Genomic DNA, 16,510 nt, shown 5'->3' on the forward strand with positions numbered 1-16,510 from the left:
GGGGAAAATTGTTGGTTGAAAAGACTTATTTGTATGTGTAATGAATGTATTTCTCTCAAAAGACTGACGAATCTTTGAGTTGCAAATTCATGAGTGGGGGAAGATGCCAAAATTGCAGGGTTTTTGTTTTGCTTTGTTTTTTGTTTGGTTGCTTTAGTTTTGCATGTGAATTTGAGTGAGTGTTTGTATTGCAGAAGTCCACAGACTGCCAAATACAAATATGTTCCTTTTCTGAGGAACACATAGATGATATTTCATGGCATGAAGGCCACCTGCATGTAAAATCCACCTGTCAATCATCATAGAAGGATTTCTGTCTTGTCAAGCATTATTTTTCTCACACAGAATTTCACAGAGGACACTTGTTTTGCTACTTAGTACTTATAAGGTTCTCTGTGAGACACTGATTCTTGCTTGGGGTACAAAACATAAAACACACGTTTTGGAAGAAATCAACAAGAATTCTGACAAATGTTACAGATGTAACCTATGAGAAGCAATCCAAGGAAATTAATTAATGAAATTTACAAATGACACCTTCTGGTGTGTAAAAGATTATTTCAAAAGGCTGATGGCCTGTTTGTGCTTAAGGCACATAGGGCATAAAGAAATAGATTTGACTTTTCAAGAAGGATGTAGATGTAAGGCTAATGCTCTCAATTTGAGGGTCCTGAAGAAATGAATAAGCTTGCTATGGAATCTTAGTAGATAGGCCAAAACTTAAGGAATAGTCTGTTTGCACTACCATGTGCAACTGCTATATTTGACATATTTGTAACATCAGTCTTGTTCTTTTTTGTCCTCTTGTCAAAGTACCTAAGACTGACAAAGTATTTTTTAAGTACTGAGCAGGTTTGAACAATGGCAAGGGATTGGAACCAGATGATCTTTAAGATCAATTTCAGCACAAGCCATTCTATGGTTCCATGAATTCTAGGTCCTCAAGTCCTATTGAGCTCCTCCAGACTTACGAATGTGAATCTTCTTCACTCATTGTCAGGTCTTCTGCAAAGCACTGGTTTCATGTGTTTGACTTTCTAGCTATCACACACTGAGTTTTCTTTGTATAGTTTAATGCTTTGTTGAAAAAGCTCATGGTCAGCTCCTCCTCCATTTCACTTCAAAGACATATTCATAGCCAAGAGTGCAAACCAGAAGAGCACGGGCTCTCTTTTAACTATACCAAGGAAGATGCATGAACTTTCAGGATGCGTTTGATATTTTTTCATCTTTCTGGGCATAAAGGACTAGGAGCAAGGAACTAAGACATCTTCAACAGCAGTAGAAAAGGAAAGTGTTACAACTAAGATGACTTTTGAAACAGAAAAAAAGAAAAAAAAAAAGATTTCTGGGTTATATGCCTGATTGCTTTTCCACAGTATTTTTTCCTAGTGATTGTTTTGGACCCTCATTGTGGCAGACAATGAATACTGGCTGACAGTAAGTATTCTTTGGGGTCTCTATAGAAGTTAGATACTAATACCCCACTTTCAGCCTGAAGGGAAGAGTTTTTGTGCTTTTGAAGCCACATTTATGTGCTTGAACTGCCTGGACCTTCTACACCTACTGGTAGAGAAAATAGAAGAATATTAGTCCTTCTTGCTAATGCTCTGTGCCATCTGATTTGTTCTAAGTGTCACTGGCAGTGACAGCTGACAGTACTGACATTAGCAAAAATGAGGCAGTCATGGACTGTTGAGATAGCTTGTATTGTGTTCAGGTTTGTTTTGTATTACTCCAGATATCTTTGATACCTAATAGGACAAGAACTTCAGTTTCTCAGTAATGGGGATTGTATAGTCGTACAGTCATACAGTATCATAAGCTCTAACATGTCCCATGAGATTCACAGGCACTGTCAAAGACTCTTCTGTTTGATGGCTGGACTGGTTTGCCTGCGCATAGTTTTCTATTCATTCAGAGATTCAAAGGTGGTCCTACGATGCTTGTGTGCATCACAGCATGATGTGAGGCAACTTCTGTGCTCTTATTTCAGTGAAGCAACCATAGCAAAATGAGGCAAATACTAAGAAATGGCAGCTGTAGATCTTCAAGCTGGGACCTTGAATCAAAGGAGTCCGGCACAGTTACAATATTGTCTTTAAATTGTTCATTTATGTGAAAAGAAATAATTGCCCAAATGAGTCATAACATTTATCATAATCATGATAAAGGGAAAGTATATTTCATTTTACCTATTATCCTGAAAACATGGCTTCTTCTTAGGATGGTCTCTTCAGCTATTTAATATGTGATGTAAGGAATACTTTACCTTAAACTGTAGTTTTAGCAGGCATTCCAATGATAACATAAATTACAAATTAAAGATAAGACTGTCGGGGTTCATTTAGGAGAAACCAGGGATGAATTACCACTTTAATTTAAATGCAATGCATTTAGAAGTAATTTTTAAGGCAATTCATGATTTTGAATAACACCCCTTGTCCTCTCATCTCCCCCACGCACACCCCTTCCTTACACCCCTTAGAAATGCCTAGCGATATGACTTTCTTTTCTTGGCTAGAAAATCAACATGCTGTACACTAATGTTTATACAGTATTACCTTTATATAACTAGAACAGTTTCAGATGTTTTGTCCTTTTTTTTTCTTTTTTTTTTTTTTTTTGCATCTCTTCATTATATATCTGCATTTTGGATCTGTGAGAACACTGAATTTTTCCAGTAAGTAAATTTGTTGGTTGAGTCTACACATAAAATGTTTTGCTTTTACATAATTCTCTGGAAAAAAAAAAAAAAAAAAAATCAAAAAAGCTTCCAAAGACATTTACTAATCTTTTATTGATCATTGAAGCAGTTATAAATGGCATGTTTAAATAATCACATAAATTTAAACCCACAGCTATCTTTATAGGTTTTTTTTTCTTGAATGCTGCAACCCACCTTTGAGAATAGCTCATTTATACACGTATTTAAAGTAATTTTTACCTCAAAATACCCATATCACATCCTCAACCTTCCAGAAATGTTTTCTGTAAGTTGACAGAAAACAGTCTTTAACCATTTAAAACCTTTAATGTGTAATGATGAGGCCAGAGTATGGCAGATGGAGCAGTTTTCCCTTCAAGCTCAGGACTCCCGCCCTCTTACATTTCAGATGCAGAAGTATTTCAGTAGAAAATGGTTCGCTTTCTAAAAGAGATGGAAATGGGGAGAGGTTAAATTAATATTTCACCATTCTTTCAACTGTTTTGTTTCTTTCTCGGTTATATTTTCTTTTAAAATAATTCTAGTTTTTAAAGATATAAAGCTGTATGCTTTTGGAAATAAGCACATAAATAAAAAGAAAGTTTAAAAACAGTCTTTAAAATAGCATTTTCATTTTGGTTTCTCTCTATTTTATGTGAGCTATACGGAAAACAGATGGAAGCATTATTAATTTTTTCCCCCAATGAGTTTTAGTGCAGCATATTTGTATGTGTTATCTGAAACATATGAATACTTAGTATTGCTGCTGTTAAATTCGTAATGAGTTGTAGGGATTGTGAAATTCCCTGACTGGCTCTCATGCAAGTAGTTCATTTGCAGTGCTTGTATTAAGATTAAGCAGGGGGAATATGGCAAGCACTATCCCTGACCCTAGATGAAAAATTCAAATTTCTAGCTTTATGAGTTTGCCCCAACTGTCATGTTTGGTGAAAATCAGATAAATACTCCGTAACCCTCCGAAATATCTTGCAGTAAAACCTGGTCCTAACTATAAAAGTTTGCATGGATTCCATGTCTTATGTTGACAGTTTTCTAGTCACTACGAAGGTGTGGAAATTTTGCAGCAGCATTTATGCATCAAATGGAAATCTTTGGTTGTAAATACCAGTACCTAATTGTTGGAATACCCAAGTCAACTTGTATTTGTTTAACTGGTAATGATGGGCACCTTGAAACACCTGTTTTTCTCCTTCAGCCGCAGCTTCGCTGCTTACCCTACCGATCAGATGCTTTTAAATAGGACAGGGTGTTGTGAAGTATTTCATGTCATATTTAGATTTGGAACACAGTCAGATCAAAACTTTAATGTGCGATGTTGTGTTTGTGTAGAAGTATTTCTAATAAGGTCAACTTAGATTATAGAACATGGTGTAGAAAATACTTCAATCACAAATATTTTTCTTTATAAGGAACGTATATATATATATATAAAGTTCTGTAATTCTTTATGTGGGACAGTTAAAAACTCTAGGCAAGGTCCTACACAGTTGTAACATATTCTGCCAGTGTACATCTTCACATTCCAATATGAATTCCTAAAAAAATTAAGTAGTAGGGATCATAAAATTGATTATAATGAAAAAACATCCATTGTATACATAAAAAAAACATAGCGTTGCATACATAGCTAAAAGTTATCATACTGCTTTGAAATTTGGAAGGAGAGAAGGAGCACTGCATCTGCTTTAACCTGAAAGCAAGACGGAGTTCTTAGTAAATACAAAAATTAGGCATAGGATGCAGCAGTATTTACTCACAGAGATGTAAAATGAAACTGTTAGAGAATGCAGGCTAATACTGAGTTGCTTCAGGTCAAAACCTCTAAGTTTGAATTGCTGTTATCATTATACAGGTTGTATTTTTCAGAAACAATTTCATTGTATAAAAAAATTGTTCCCTACATTTTCCCTAAGTTTTACTTATTTTCCATAATGTGAGAAATCATTAGTTGTTCAGTATGCAGATCTCTACTCAGGACTCTCTGTTGTTTATTACAGCAGATGATTGTATTACTCTGATCTGTTTATACAAATGAGTCTGTGTGTTTCTCTGGAATAAATGTATGTGCTTTGGTCTTGGTCTGTCATTCACAAAAAGAAAATAAGAAAATAAAATGAACCTATCTGCACTAGTTTCAATCATTATCTTTTTCATTTCATCAAATGCCTTAACCAGACCAAATGTGGTAATACTAAGTTTTTTAAAGCTGTAGAATGATTTCTTTAATTTTTATGTACACCATTTGGATACAAAATACCTGCATTAAAATTACAAGTAAACCATTTGTTTATGAAGTTTTGTACAGTCAATAGCCCTTTATAAACAATGATTACACTCTGTGATTTGTCAGTACTAGTGCATGATTGCAGTGAGATTCAGTCTTTGATACGGGTTTTCATTTGGTGGTGAAAACACCTATATTCCCAAGAATAGCTCAGTTTATATTTGGTGTATGTGAAATGGCCACTTTACTTTCATCAATCTGTTGAACCCTGCTTGTGTTACATTATCAAGAGGACAGCTGTATTTTTTTCTTTACTAAAATACCAGAGAAGAGAAATATGCCTCTTATCTGCATGCTGATATCTGTATTTCTCTGCTGGGAACTAATTTAAACACTTCATGAGAGATTGACATTTTCAGTGCCTTAAACATTCTTAAAAGCTGCTTTGTTCATTGCAAACCATATTTAGTATGACCTCATAATAATGTAGCACACCTCAAGTGTCATGCCTGTCTTTACTATGCACACTGGAGCTATGCTCATCTATACTAGACAATTGCACTTCAAGGAAGGGTTTTTTTTTCTTGATAGGCAATTAGCAGTAATTAGGAAGATTCACCTCAATAAGATGTCAACATGAGATTGTTTAAAGAAGTTGAATGTCAGTGGCTTTAAAAGAGGTTTTTTTCCGCTGACACAAAGGTATGACATGTGAAACATGAAATGTTAATTTAACTTTTCTGCTTATTATTCATGCACAATATTATTTTGTCATTCAGATACTACACTGACAGAGTGCAAAGGGTGTTAAAATAGTGCTGCTAGAATAAAAAGAGGATTAATCTACCATTGGCCAATTAGCCAAAGGGTACTTAATGGTCTCTAAAGGCTACTGAAGTCTAACAACTACCTAAAGCACTGGCAAAAAGTCCTCTATATTACCTTCATTTACTTGACATTTTGTGAAACAGAGTCAGATGCTGAAAACTACATTTGGCTGAAATAAAATTAATAACTGAGTGATGCAGTATATTTTACTAAAACTTCAGAAAAATAAGTGGCAAATAACACTTACATTTTAGAACTTTTTCTTGCATTTTTGGATGTTTGTTTCAATTTAGGAATAGAGTATTAAATCAGCAAATCTTCTGTGTCATATTTTCTATCCGTGTCTGGAATGCTAAGTAATCAGCATGCATATGAAGAAAACTTTCACTAACAGTTTGGAGTTACTAGCCTTTTCTGTGTATCATCACATTAAGCATGCAGCACCGTTGGCTTTCTAGTCTAGAATTTGTATATATATTTTCATACTTTCAAATAGCTGCATACCATTTTTATTTATTTTAGCTTTGTTTTCTGTGACTCATCAGGCAGAATTAGCTTTGGTTCAAGAGAATGAAACGGGGTCAAGATTAGTGGGACTGACTATAAATTTTGCCTTGGTATTGTTAAGCACCTCAATACCTGCAAATATGTTTTGAAAAGGTCTTTCTTGGTTTATGTTTGCAACAAGTACTGCTTATCTTACATGTTTTTCATGATTGATCCAAAGCTGTGAGAGAAGAGCGTTCTTGTTTTAAAAGCAGTGTTGGATTTTGAAATGGAATTTGTTATAGGAGCTCTGCAGCATAGCAATTGTATTTTATTGCCTAATGTTGCAAGTTTTTTAGAGAAAAGAGAAAGGAATTCAATGTATTCAAGCCTATTAGAGAAATCTCTTTACGCATATTGCACTGTTTTTGTGAGCCGGGGTTCTAGAACGAGGAAATTACTAGGTGTGATCTTAACACATCTAATGATATTTTTACTGGTTATAGTTGGATTACAAAATGAGTAGCATAAGGTTGTCATTGCTTGATGAGGATTTCAAGCATGCCTGATTTGCGTCCTGTTCCACATTTCTGTGTATCTTGCATGGAAATAGATTCTGTTTAATCTGCTAATTCTGTATTAACCTGTGATTTCATTTGCAGCAGTGCCAACGCAGTGGCAGTCACCACTGGCGGCAATGTCGGCATATATTCCAGTTGCACAGGAGAGTGAGTCTACTGTAGACTGTAATTGAAGCTCCTCACTGAGTAGTTGTGCTACGGGGAAGCAGTAGGCTTTTCCAGGAGTTTCCTACATTAATCCACTGAGTCTTCCATGTATCTGTGTTTCTGAGAGTGTATGGTAAAACGTGTTGCTGAATCATTGGGAGTTTTACATTTCCTGCACAGAAACTAAGATTTCATCACTTATCCCTTTGTGTATAGCAGAACAGAGTTGCATGGGTATACCAGGAGCAAGGAGATTAAGATAGATGGGTGTTAATAAAATATTGAATCTATAAACATCTGTTAAGCCAAAACACTCTGGAGGAGGTGCAGCAGACAAAGGCCGCTACATCTTGGAGGAACAGCGGTAGCCTTCCTTTACAAACATCTGGTCTAGCTGGTGTTTAAGATTCTACCTTTCATCCTAGTGACCTCTTCCCTTGGAGCAAATCCTTTTTACTCTGTCACTCAGGATTTGTGTGCGTGGTAACACACACACACAAATACCTAATGTGTTTAAAAAAGAACGAAAGCCTTGATCTGACTGCAGTTACGTGCCTGTCTTTGTCTGGTTTTGCAAATTAATGGGCTTTGTCCTGTGCATACAACTTTGACTTTACTCCACTAGGCTTGGTTTCCACATTTAGTATTTGTACACATTTACATATGACATGTATTTTCTACTTCCTCATTTAAGTAAATTATATAGCCAACACAGCAGTGTCATCTTTGGCACCTGTCCAGCTATGCCCCTTTTCTTTTTCAATTTCTTTGCTGCCATTTTTGGCAACGTGGCCACAGCAATCGTAACATTTTAGACCTGATGCATTTTGCTGGCAGCAGTAGTCTTAAATGGCCTAAGAAACTTCTGCAAGTAGCTCTCTATCGTGGGCAGATATAGGGGAATCTCTAATTTTAATCAGATATCGATCTAGCTATGGTAGTTTTGGGTTGTGAGGTTTTTTTTTTCTTTTTTTTTTTCTTTTTATGAATAATTTATTATAGAAACACTGAATCATGAAATTCTGCATGTAGAAATATTGCCAATACTAGACAAATTAACCTAATTCATATACTATTCTATGCTGTATCGTTCTGTACTGTTACTTGCTTTGCTTTTTAAAGAAGTCTTCATTTTGTCTTCTTGTAACTGTATTGCATTAGTTGTGAGAATAATAGATTATGGAACAACCAATTATTGTATACATGAACTCTCTTTATGTCTCTGTCAGTAATGATGGCAGACGCAGAAAAATTAACCTTTTTACTAAGAATAGTACTTACCTCAGATACACATGTAAACTACCTATTGGCTTTAGTAAGTATACTTGGGTATAAAATACCATCAGAGTTTCAACTTTATAATGCATTTTCTCGTGTTGGTGATAATTTTTAAGCTAATGTAAAATATGCACAATTTCCGAAGTCATTTATAATGAAAATAAACATGTCTGTAAGTAGTATTTCTTTCATTTGGATATACGTGAGATTCTCATAAGACCGGTGTGGAAGAGTGAATATATAAACACACACACAAATTGTGCACATTGTGCTTAGTCATTTCTAACTGTAATATCTTCTCCAGCCTGTTGTCATGCAATTTTTTTTTCTCTTTTGAGATACTTCCAATACTATTTTGTATAATTGTTCCTTGCGTTAAACTATGATATTACAATCTTTAGATTAAAAAGATACAGCTTAAGGAGCAGAGAGTTGTTAGGCCATCGGTAGCTTTCAGCTGACTACAGATTTGTGAAAGTTAAACACTAGCCTGAAGATTATTTAATTTCCACTTTTCATAGGATAATATCCATTATCATTTAAATTGAAATATATATATTTTTTTTATTTAAAAGATTGCCTCCATAAGGAGTGCTATGAAATATATTGTTACAAAGATTAAATGTCTTGTCAGTTGTCAATCAAGTGCAACAAGACTGAGAGTTAGTTTGCATGTTATTTATTTGAACTAAATCCCTAACAAGCCTCGTCTGCTAATTGGACTTAGCATTTATGTTGCTAAATGAGAAGCATTTTGGCTGCAGTATAGGGTGGTAAGACCTACCCAGTGGAATAAACAACTAACATCTGTTATCCTGTCCTGCTCCAGCTTGGCTTTTACCACTTAAGTACCTCAGCCCTAGAGTCAAGGTTATGGAATATGTGGTTCTCTGGCTATGGTGCATATATGTGAAAGGGAAGAAATAACACAACATGAGTAAAGACCAGCCAACCAGAAGATATTTAGTGCAGCTGGTCCACTTTGCTTTAACCTCTACAAGCCCTACAAATATCAAAACAAAAGCCAAGAGAAGAGTGTATGTTTTATAGCAGTTAGTTATCAACACAGCAATTCAAGCAAGCGTAGTGGTCACCATTAAAAAGATTTGACATTTAACTGCCTTTATTTCATACACTTTGATGCTTGAGAAATCTTGGTACTTCTTTATCAGTACAGAAATAATTTCACAATCCCAGAGAGGCTCTAGGTAAATAGGTTTCAACAGTAACTACCATTTCAGGTTTTGTTTTTTTTTTTAATGAAAAAGTTTTCCTGCAATGGTAAAAATTGCAACAGTCAAAGTTGAATCAGCTTGCCTTTAAAAAAATTGGTTGTTTTTGATCTTATTTTACTTCTCTCTCCTGCCAGACTTCATTTTTGCATGGACTGGAGGCTTCAACCAAGAACAATGCAGTATAATTGTAGATAATATATACTGTTTCATTCTTCTTGAATTCTAAACCACAGAACATCTGATATGATCCAGCAGAAGTATTTTTAGGATGCAATTGTGACTGTTCCTTCTGTTTGTAAAACAGGTGTTGACCTCCAACCTGGCCAAATGGCAACAGGAGAAGGAAGATTTACAAGGAAAATTGAAGTTGAGAGAACATCTGTCTCAAACTGCTGGCAAGAGTGAAGTCACACCAGCTCCTTCAAAGAACATTGATTTAGAGATGAAACAGCTGCAGTGCAAACTAAAGGTGACAGAACAGATTATTCAGTGCTGAGTGTAATTCACATGAGCAGTGTTTAATAACTGGGTCAAGCAGATAAATATATGTATATATATATATATATGCGCACACACACTAATGTGTACATATCATTTATATATGATATGCCAAGGATTAGCAACTTAGGTTTCAAATAATCTTTGATGTTAAATAGAAATGTAGCCATAACCTGAAGAACTGGGACGTATAATTAATACATTTTTTGCAACCAGACAGGCCAAGTGTGTGTGTGTGTGTGGGTGGGGGGGGGGGGGGGGGGGCGTTGTTGAGTTTTTGTACAATTAGATGTATCTTATTGAGAAGTGCAGTGGAATGACTTGAGCGAGAATTGTGGTGATTGCTTCGCTTTCTTTAAGGAGGAGCTGGGCAACAGCTATCCGTAAGGGGAGAAATGAATTTTGGCTGAGTGTGCAGCTCATGTAGCAGTACGTTACACGTTAGTCACTACTCTTTTTGTCTTCAGAGAGAGATTGTTCTTTTTATATTTGAGGGTTTTTTTTTTGTAGATTGGCTAGCTGAAAAATACTGATGAATTGATGATTTCATTTTTCAGTCTCCAATGACTGTTAATGTGAATGATGTAGATTCTAGACTTTATTGATGCATCTGAGAGCTTTTTCAGTATTCTGTATGCCTGGATCATAGTACTTCCTCCTCTCTTCTCAAAGAAAGCAGTGTATGTACAACAGTGTGTCTTAACACCCTCATATGAATCTGATGTAAAAAATATTAACGTGACCTTTAATTCTGTCTTAAAGAGGTCTTACATTCTAAATGTAAAAAAAAAAATAAATACATTACCAAATAAAAGCACATTTATAATAAACATAATCATTGATCCCAACTGTGGAATAGTAGAGTGTCCAAGAGTGGGACTCGATGACCCCTATGGGTCTTTCCAACTTGGGATACTATTGATTCTATGATTCTGTGTCTTCACTAGTGGTTGAACTGGATGAGTAATTTGACTGTGAGGGCATCACAAGCTATTTATATCAGGTTACTGAAATTGTTAGCCTTATTTTGACCTGATCATTTGAAAAAAAAAAAAATAGTTTTGAAAGTCTTTTTTAGCAGAAGTAGTTCACAGAAGTTGACAGCTGTTGTTCCAGGTTAACCACAGTTAAAGGAGGTACGAAATTACTGCTCTGAATGTCTGAAGGTGCAAGCTGCAAAAGCTTTTGCTGCTGCTCAAAATCTCAAATTACCTGATTTTGTTAATTCTTTGCTCAGAGCTAACTCTGAAATGTTTATGTTGGATGTATTGATTCCTTGTTACTTTGCCAATAAGGGGTGTTTTAGGTGTAGGTGATGAGTTTGGAAGCAAAATGCTGTAAGCAAATGTCTTTGCCTCTAAGCCTATGCAGGGCCCCACGGAAATACTCAAGTGCATATCTATCTGGTGTGTAAACTATGTAACTGGATGCTGTGCTTCGTGCTAGTGAAGTTCAACCCCAACAAACAGGTCTCAAGGATATTCCATTATCATATATGGTTTTAACAATTTTCTGTAATACCTCACATTATAATAACAGCAAACAGACTAGAGAAGTTATTAAGAACAATATTTTACTTCTAACTGTGAACACAAGAATACATATTCCACTGGCAGTGCACAGAGTTGGGTACAGTGCTCCCATTAATGTTAATAGGTGTTACAGCCTGCACTGCGCGGAGGAATTCTCGTCAAGAATCTTTGTTTATAACATGTCCGATCTGCTCACTTACTGCTTATACACAATGAGTAAAGCACTTTAGCACATTGGCTGAACCCACAAAAAAGCATGCATTCATTTTGTGCAAACACTTCGCAGATACGTATCTCTTGGCAACACCTCTTGGAGTTCTGAAATCTTGACATGCAGTATGTCTGAGCTGCCATTTTCAGCAGTGGCATTTAGAGTGTATGCTAAGATTGCTAAGATGGCTACTCCAGTTAATTTTTTTTTTGTTCTGCTTTGTTTTGTTTTGTTTTGTTTCTGCAACGCAATTTAATAATACTGTATTTAAATCTTGGAGTCTTAGGTAGATTATCTGTGTGTTTCCATGGAGGAGTTGCGGGGATTTTTTGTTGTTGTTATTGTTTGGTTGGTTGGTATGGTTTGGTTTTTTTTTTGCTTCCTACTATGTAGGCAAACACTGCAGAATTCCTCTTTAGCATTGCATATGTGTAAACACTGAGACTGTACTTATTCATTACAGAAAGACAGGATTTTTGTTAGTATGGCTGACGAGGAATGTGTTGTCTTCTACTTTGAGTTTTAAGGCACACTAAGATGCCAACTGCTGTAGTAGGATTTTTTGGCATTCCCAAATGCCCAAGATGAAAGGGATTGTTGGAAACCATTCTATGTAGGCTCTTGTGCAGTAGTAGAACCATGTAAAAATATGGTTCAAATAAAGGCCAGATTTTATTTCTTTTCTCTCCTGTTACCTTCACAACTCTTTTTGCTATGCAAGAGGAAATTTGTCCCTGTTAGGGCACTCAGCTTGGAGGTGTTTTGATGAATATCTATTAATCATACATTTTGGTACCGCCAGAAGACTGCTGGCCTTGAGAATATTTTCCAATGAAAGCATTTTTGTTTAAGTGTTGCTCAAAAGTAAAAATACTCCTTTTGTGCAATGCAACCAATTCCAATTAGTGTTTAATACAGTCTTGCAGTATGTGGAAGTTCACGTGGCCCATTATTTCAAACAGATTTGCTGTTGACTGAGATAACACTGAATCTGATTTATTTCTGTTCTAATATTCTCCAACACAGAATTCGAATGCTGAAATCACTAAGCAATCAGCGACCATTAAGTCACTGAAAAACGAGGTCCAGGAAAAAGAAGACCAGGTTCGGGAACTCCAGGCTAAGTATGTTCACTGTTTTATCCATTGTGTTTGGTGCCACCCAGCGGCAGCTGTGCAGTCGGTACGGCATTGACTGAGCGTTGGATTCCTCTTAGGATGTCGCGGACTGTTACGGATCTGTGTCTGCATGTCTGTGTTTTTGTGGTTTGTTTTGTTTTTAAGAACTTCGAGAAGTACATGATAAAATTGCACGTTGTTTAAACTGTTATGTGGTAAGCGTCTCTGTGTTGCAATAAGAGTGCCTTAAATCAGAACTCAGACCCTAGAGTGGACTTTTGTTTTTATCCTTGATGTAAGTCTAAATGAATTCCTCAGCACTGTTAAGTACCGTCTTTCAAATACTGTAATTCTTTGCCTAGGGGCTAGGAGACATGTCAAGGTTCACATGCTTAAAGAAGATTAACTATCCAGTCTTACATTCATGAAAGTTCAAAAGGACAGTTGTATTTCTTTCTATTTGAATTGATTAAGGTTTACCACTCGTTTTGAAATTCACATGTATTGGTTTGAAGCATGCATCTGAGATTTTTATTCTGCCCACTTACTTGGACTGATGTAATACAGTTCTTCAGTTATGTTGCTTTATAAATGTTACCTATTAGTGTATCTGTGAATTTCTTCCTGTTGCAAAGTTTAACTCCTCTAGCCATTGCTATATTTTTATATGTAGAAAGAATACAGTTTACTTATCTGATTTTTTATCATTTCAAATATAGAGGACTCTTGAAATGGTTGAATCATGTGTGGTGTATTTTTGGTTTCCAAATAAAACTGATGTCTTCTACCACAGTATTTCAGCTTAACTTTAAATTAGAGTTACCGGTGATCGTGCTTCCTTCATAGAATTGATACTGCTTTTTCATGAACTTCGAGATTTAATCGCCAAAACAACAGTAGCATAAATGTGAAATAGATGGAAGAAATTTTAAGATGTGGTAGTTTCCTGACTTTTCATGTGACACTGACATGGTATCAACAGTATTTTATTCCCGAATAGATTGTCATTTTTGCTTTCATAAAAAGAAATCCAGATGTCTGGATTTCCAGAGCTTGGGTGTTGCTTATGTTTATAGTGAATGTGTGTGACAACTGCAGATGTATTGCATGAGACACGATTTTCTCATTAAACAGAGATCACCTTGTAGTACATGAGAATTTCTTCAGTTGAGAAATTTCTGAAAAGTGCTGATTTTGTTTCAATCTTTGTCAGATAGTAGAAGTTTTTTTTTTTCTTGTATTTCTGTTTATTGCTGAGTTGGATGAGAGGAGAATTCCCCCCTTCACTTTCTTTTAAAAAGAATTTTGTACAAAATAAAATAATTTTGTACAAAATAATTTTTGAAAGATATCTCCTTCAAATGTCAGACTTTAATTAATTTAACTTCCTTTCTTTCTTAGTAATATCTTAGAAAGTATTATTATGAGTTGAAATAATGCAAGTTAGAGCATAAACCACATCTAAAAGCAAATCACAAAATAAATCACCCATTTAAAAATCAGTCTATTGATGTGTCTTTATGGTTAAGAGTAAGGTAAGCTAGAAGATCTGAATCTTCTATTCAAAAAAATTGAAAACTATGTAATGATAGTTTCTCTACTGCATTTCCTTTTGTAAATTGTTCAAAACACTTGCATACCAGCAGTATTTTCTAACTAACATGCAGTGTGACTTCTTCCCTTTTAGGATTTCTCGATTGGAGAGGGACCTTAATATGAAAAGACATTTGATAGAAGACTTTAGGTCTCGTCTAAAAGCAAACCAAGAAAATGAGAAAGCCTGTAACGAATCACTAGAAAGTCTTCAGAGAAAGGTACTTCTTTCTTGCTACCTACAGTTTTAAGAAAACCAAGGGTTAACATATTTGGAGAAGTTATTTGAAGAATAACTTCTTGAAGAAGTTATTCTAATACATACAAAATCAGTATATTGCTTTAAGCATACAACATGCAGTTAATTTAACCATATCACTCCCTCCACTTCAATTTGTATGAAATCAGTATATGGTGATAGTTTGGATGGATTCAGCATAATTTATTCAGCCTGATCATAAGAGGTAACTAAAATTTAAGGTATTCAGAACACTAAATTGCAAAGACATGCTGTAAGTAGCACGATTTTCTTTTATACAGTCTGAGTTCTTTAAAAACAGTAGACCTGGAGCAAGGATGATTTTACCTGACCCGTGCTAATGAGGTCCTTGCGCATCTCCTGGATGCCGTATTTAAATGGTTTAGTATGTTAATTTGTATTGTACTGGAGTATTATGAACGATTCACACTTACTAGCTTTTAACACTTAAAGTAATTCTATCTGTACAGGTGAAGCTTAATTTCTATACTAGATTATTTCTCCAGCAAAATTCTAGCATAATTTCACTGAAAATAGAAGAACTTGCATATGACTTGGCATCTTTCCATTTTATCCAAGCAATATGTTGCACTCTAGTCTTTAATTCCCAAAAAAGATTGTGACATTTGGTTGTCTGTGAGGTTATGTGGCATATGACCTCAAAATAGAAATAAACCATTTACCATTTTGCCTTTTCTTTATCCTAGAATGCAGGTGCTCGCTGCATACTGTAGACACTACCTCTGCTTGAAGTCATTAAGTGCTTTCAGCTCTCTTACCCTCCATGCCAAAGATGAGGTGCTATTAAGAAACGCTCAGCCAGAGAGCGAAAGCATAACTAAGCAAGGGAGTTAAAGTGTGAAATGAGAGAAAAACCTGGTTTTGTTTTTTGAAAAACGATTCAGAATGGAAGGATGTACTTTAATCCTGTTTTTGAGTATTATAAATGCTGCAATTTTCAGATTCCAGAGAATCAAATTCCATACATTGCTTTGGTTATTCCATATGGAAAATCAGCTTCATAAATTTTACATTAACTTCAGCAGAAGATCAAAGAAATTCCCTGTTACTCGATACTGCCTGGACAACTTTGTGATTAATACTGTCAGGAGAACATGAATGATATTCTAGGAGCGTTGGCCTCTTTCATTTTACACAGAATCAGTGTTTTCATTGTATGGCAAAATTATAATAATTATCTTAGATGATGTGGAGACTATTAGCTTGTTGACAGTTACTATTTCCTCAGCTCGGTTTTGATTGATGTAGTTTACCTCTGATTGATTGAGTGAAAGCTGTGGTTTATTCACTTTTACATTCACTGTGACATTGCAGCCCTGCAAATGAAGAGTTTTCTTTGCGTTTAATGCAAGGCTTTGTATAACAGCAGTGTATATGGAATCTGATCTCTGCTAGGCGGTCAGCAATAATAGACTTTGTAATTTCAGAAGTAGATACTTTAATAAAGTAATTTATGTAAAGCAGGGAGTTATATTGCAATATGGTTAGGCTTGGTTTTTATTTTTGTCTTTTCTATCTTGATAATCAAATTGACTTTCACTTTTGTTTCAGGTAAAGTCACTGTCTGAAGACTGTTCAAACAAAAAAACTGCCATTGACTCACTGAAACAGAGACTTAATGTAGCTACAAAAGAGAAGTCTCATTATGAGCAGATGTATCACAAGGCTAAAGATGAACTGGAGAAAAAGGTATATTAGCTTTGTGTTGAGTTTATTGTGGAACTTTTTCATACCTCGCTTTCAAATGAAAAGTTGCAAGGTCATCATCTTA

The 16,510-nt window shown here is 35.3% G+C and overlaps 1 protein-coding gene across 1 annotated transcript in view; it reads left to right on the top strand.

Annotated features, from left to right (window-relative positions):
• Window positions 1–16,510, top strand: part of CNTLN (centlein, centrosomal protein) — a 191,099-nt gene that overhangs the window by 147,448 nt on the left and 27,141 nt on the right. Inside the window, exons 20-23 of the mRNA XM_015280215.4 lie at window positions 9,812–9,976; window positions 12,775–12,872; window positions 14,554–14,680; window positions 16,291–16,428. Of these exons, the coding sequence (XP_015135701.2) occupies window positions 9,812–9,976; window positions 12,775–12,872; window positions 14,554–14,680; window positions 16,291–16,428 (528 nt within the window). The remainder of the gene's footprint in view (window positions 1–9,811; window positions 9,977–12,774; window positions 12,873–14,553; window positions 14,681–16,290; window positions 16,429–16,510) is intronic.

Source organism: Gallus gallus, chromosome Z, assembly GCF_016699485.2.
Source record: "Gallus gallus isolate bGalGal1 chromosome Z, bGalGal1.mat.broiler.GRCg7b, whole genome shotgun sequence".
Taxonomy (NCBI): Eukaryota; Metazoa; Chordata; class Aves; order Galliformes; family Phasianidae; genus Gallus; species Gallus gallus.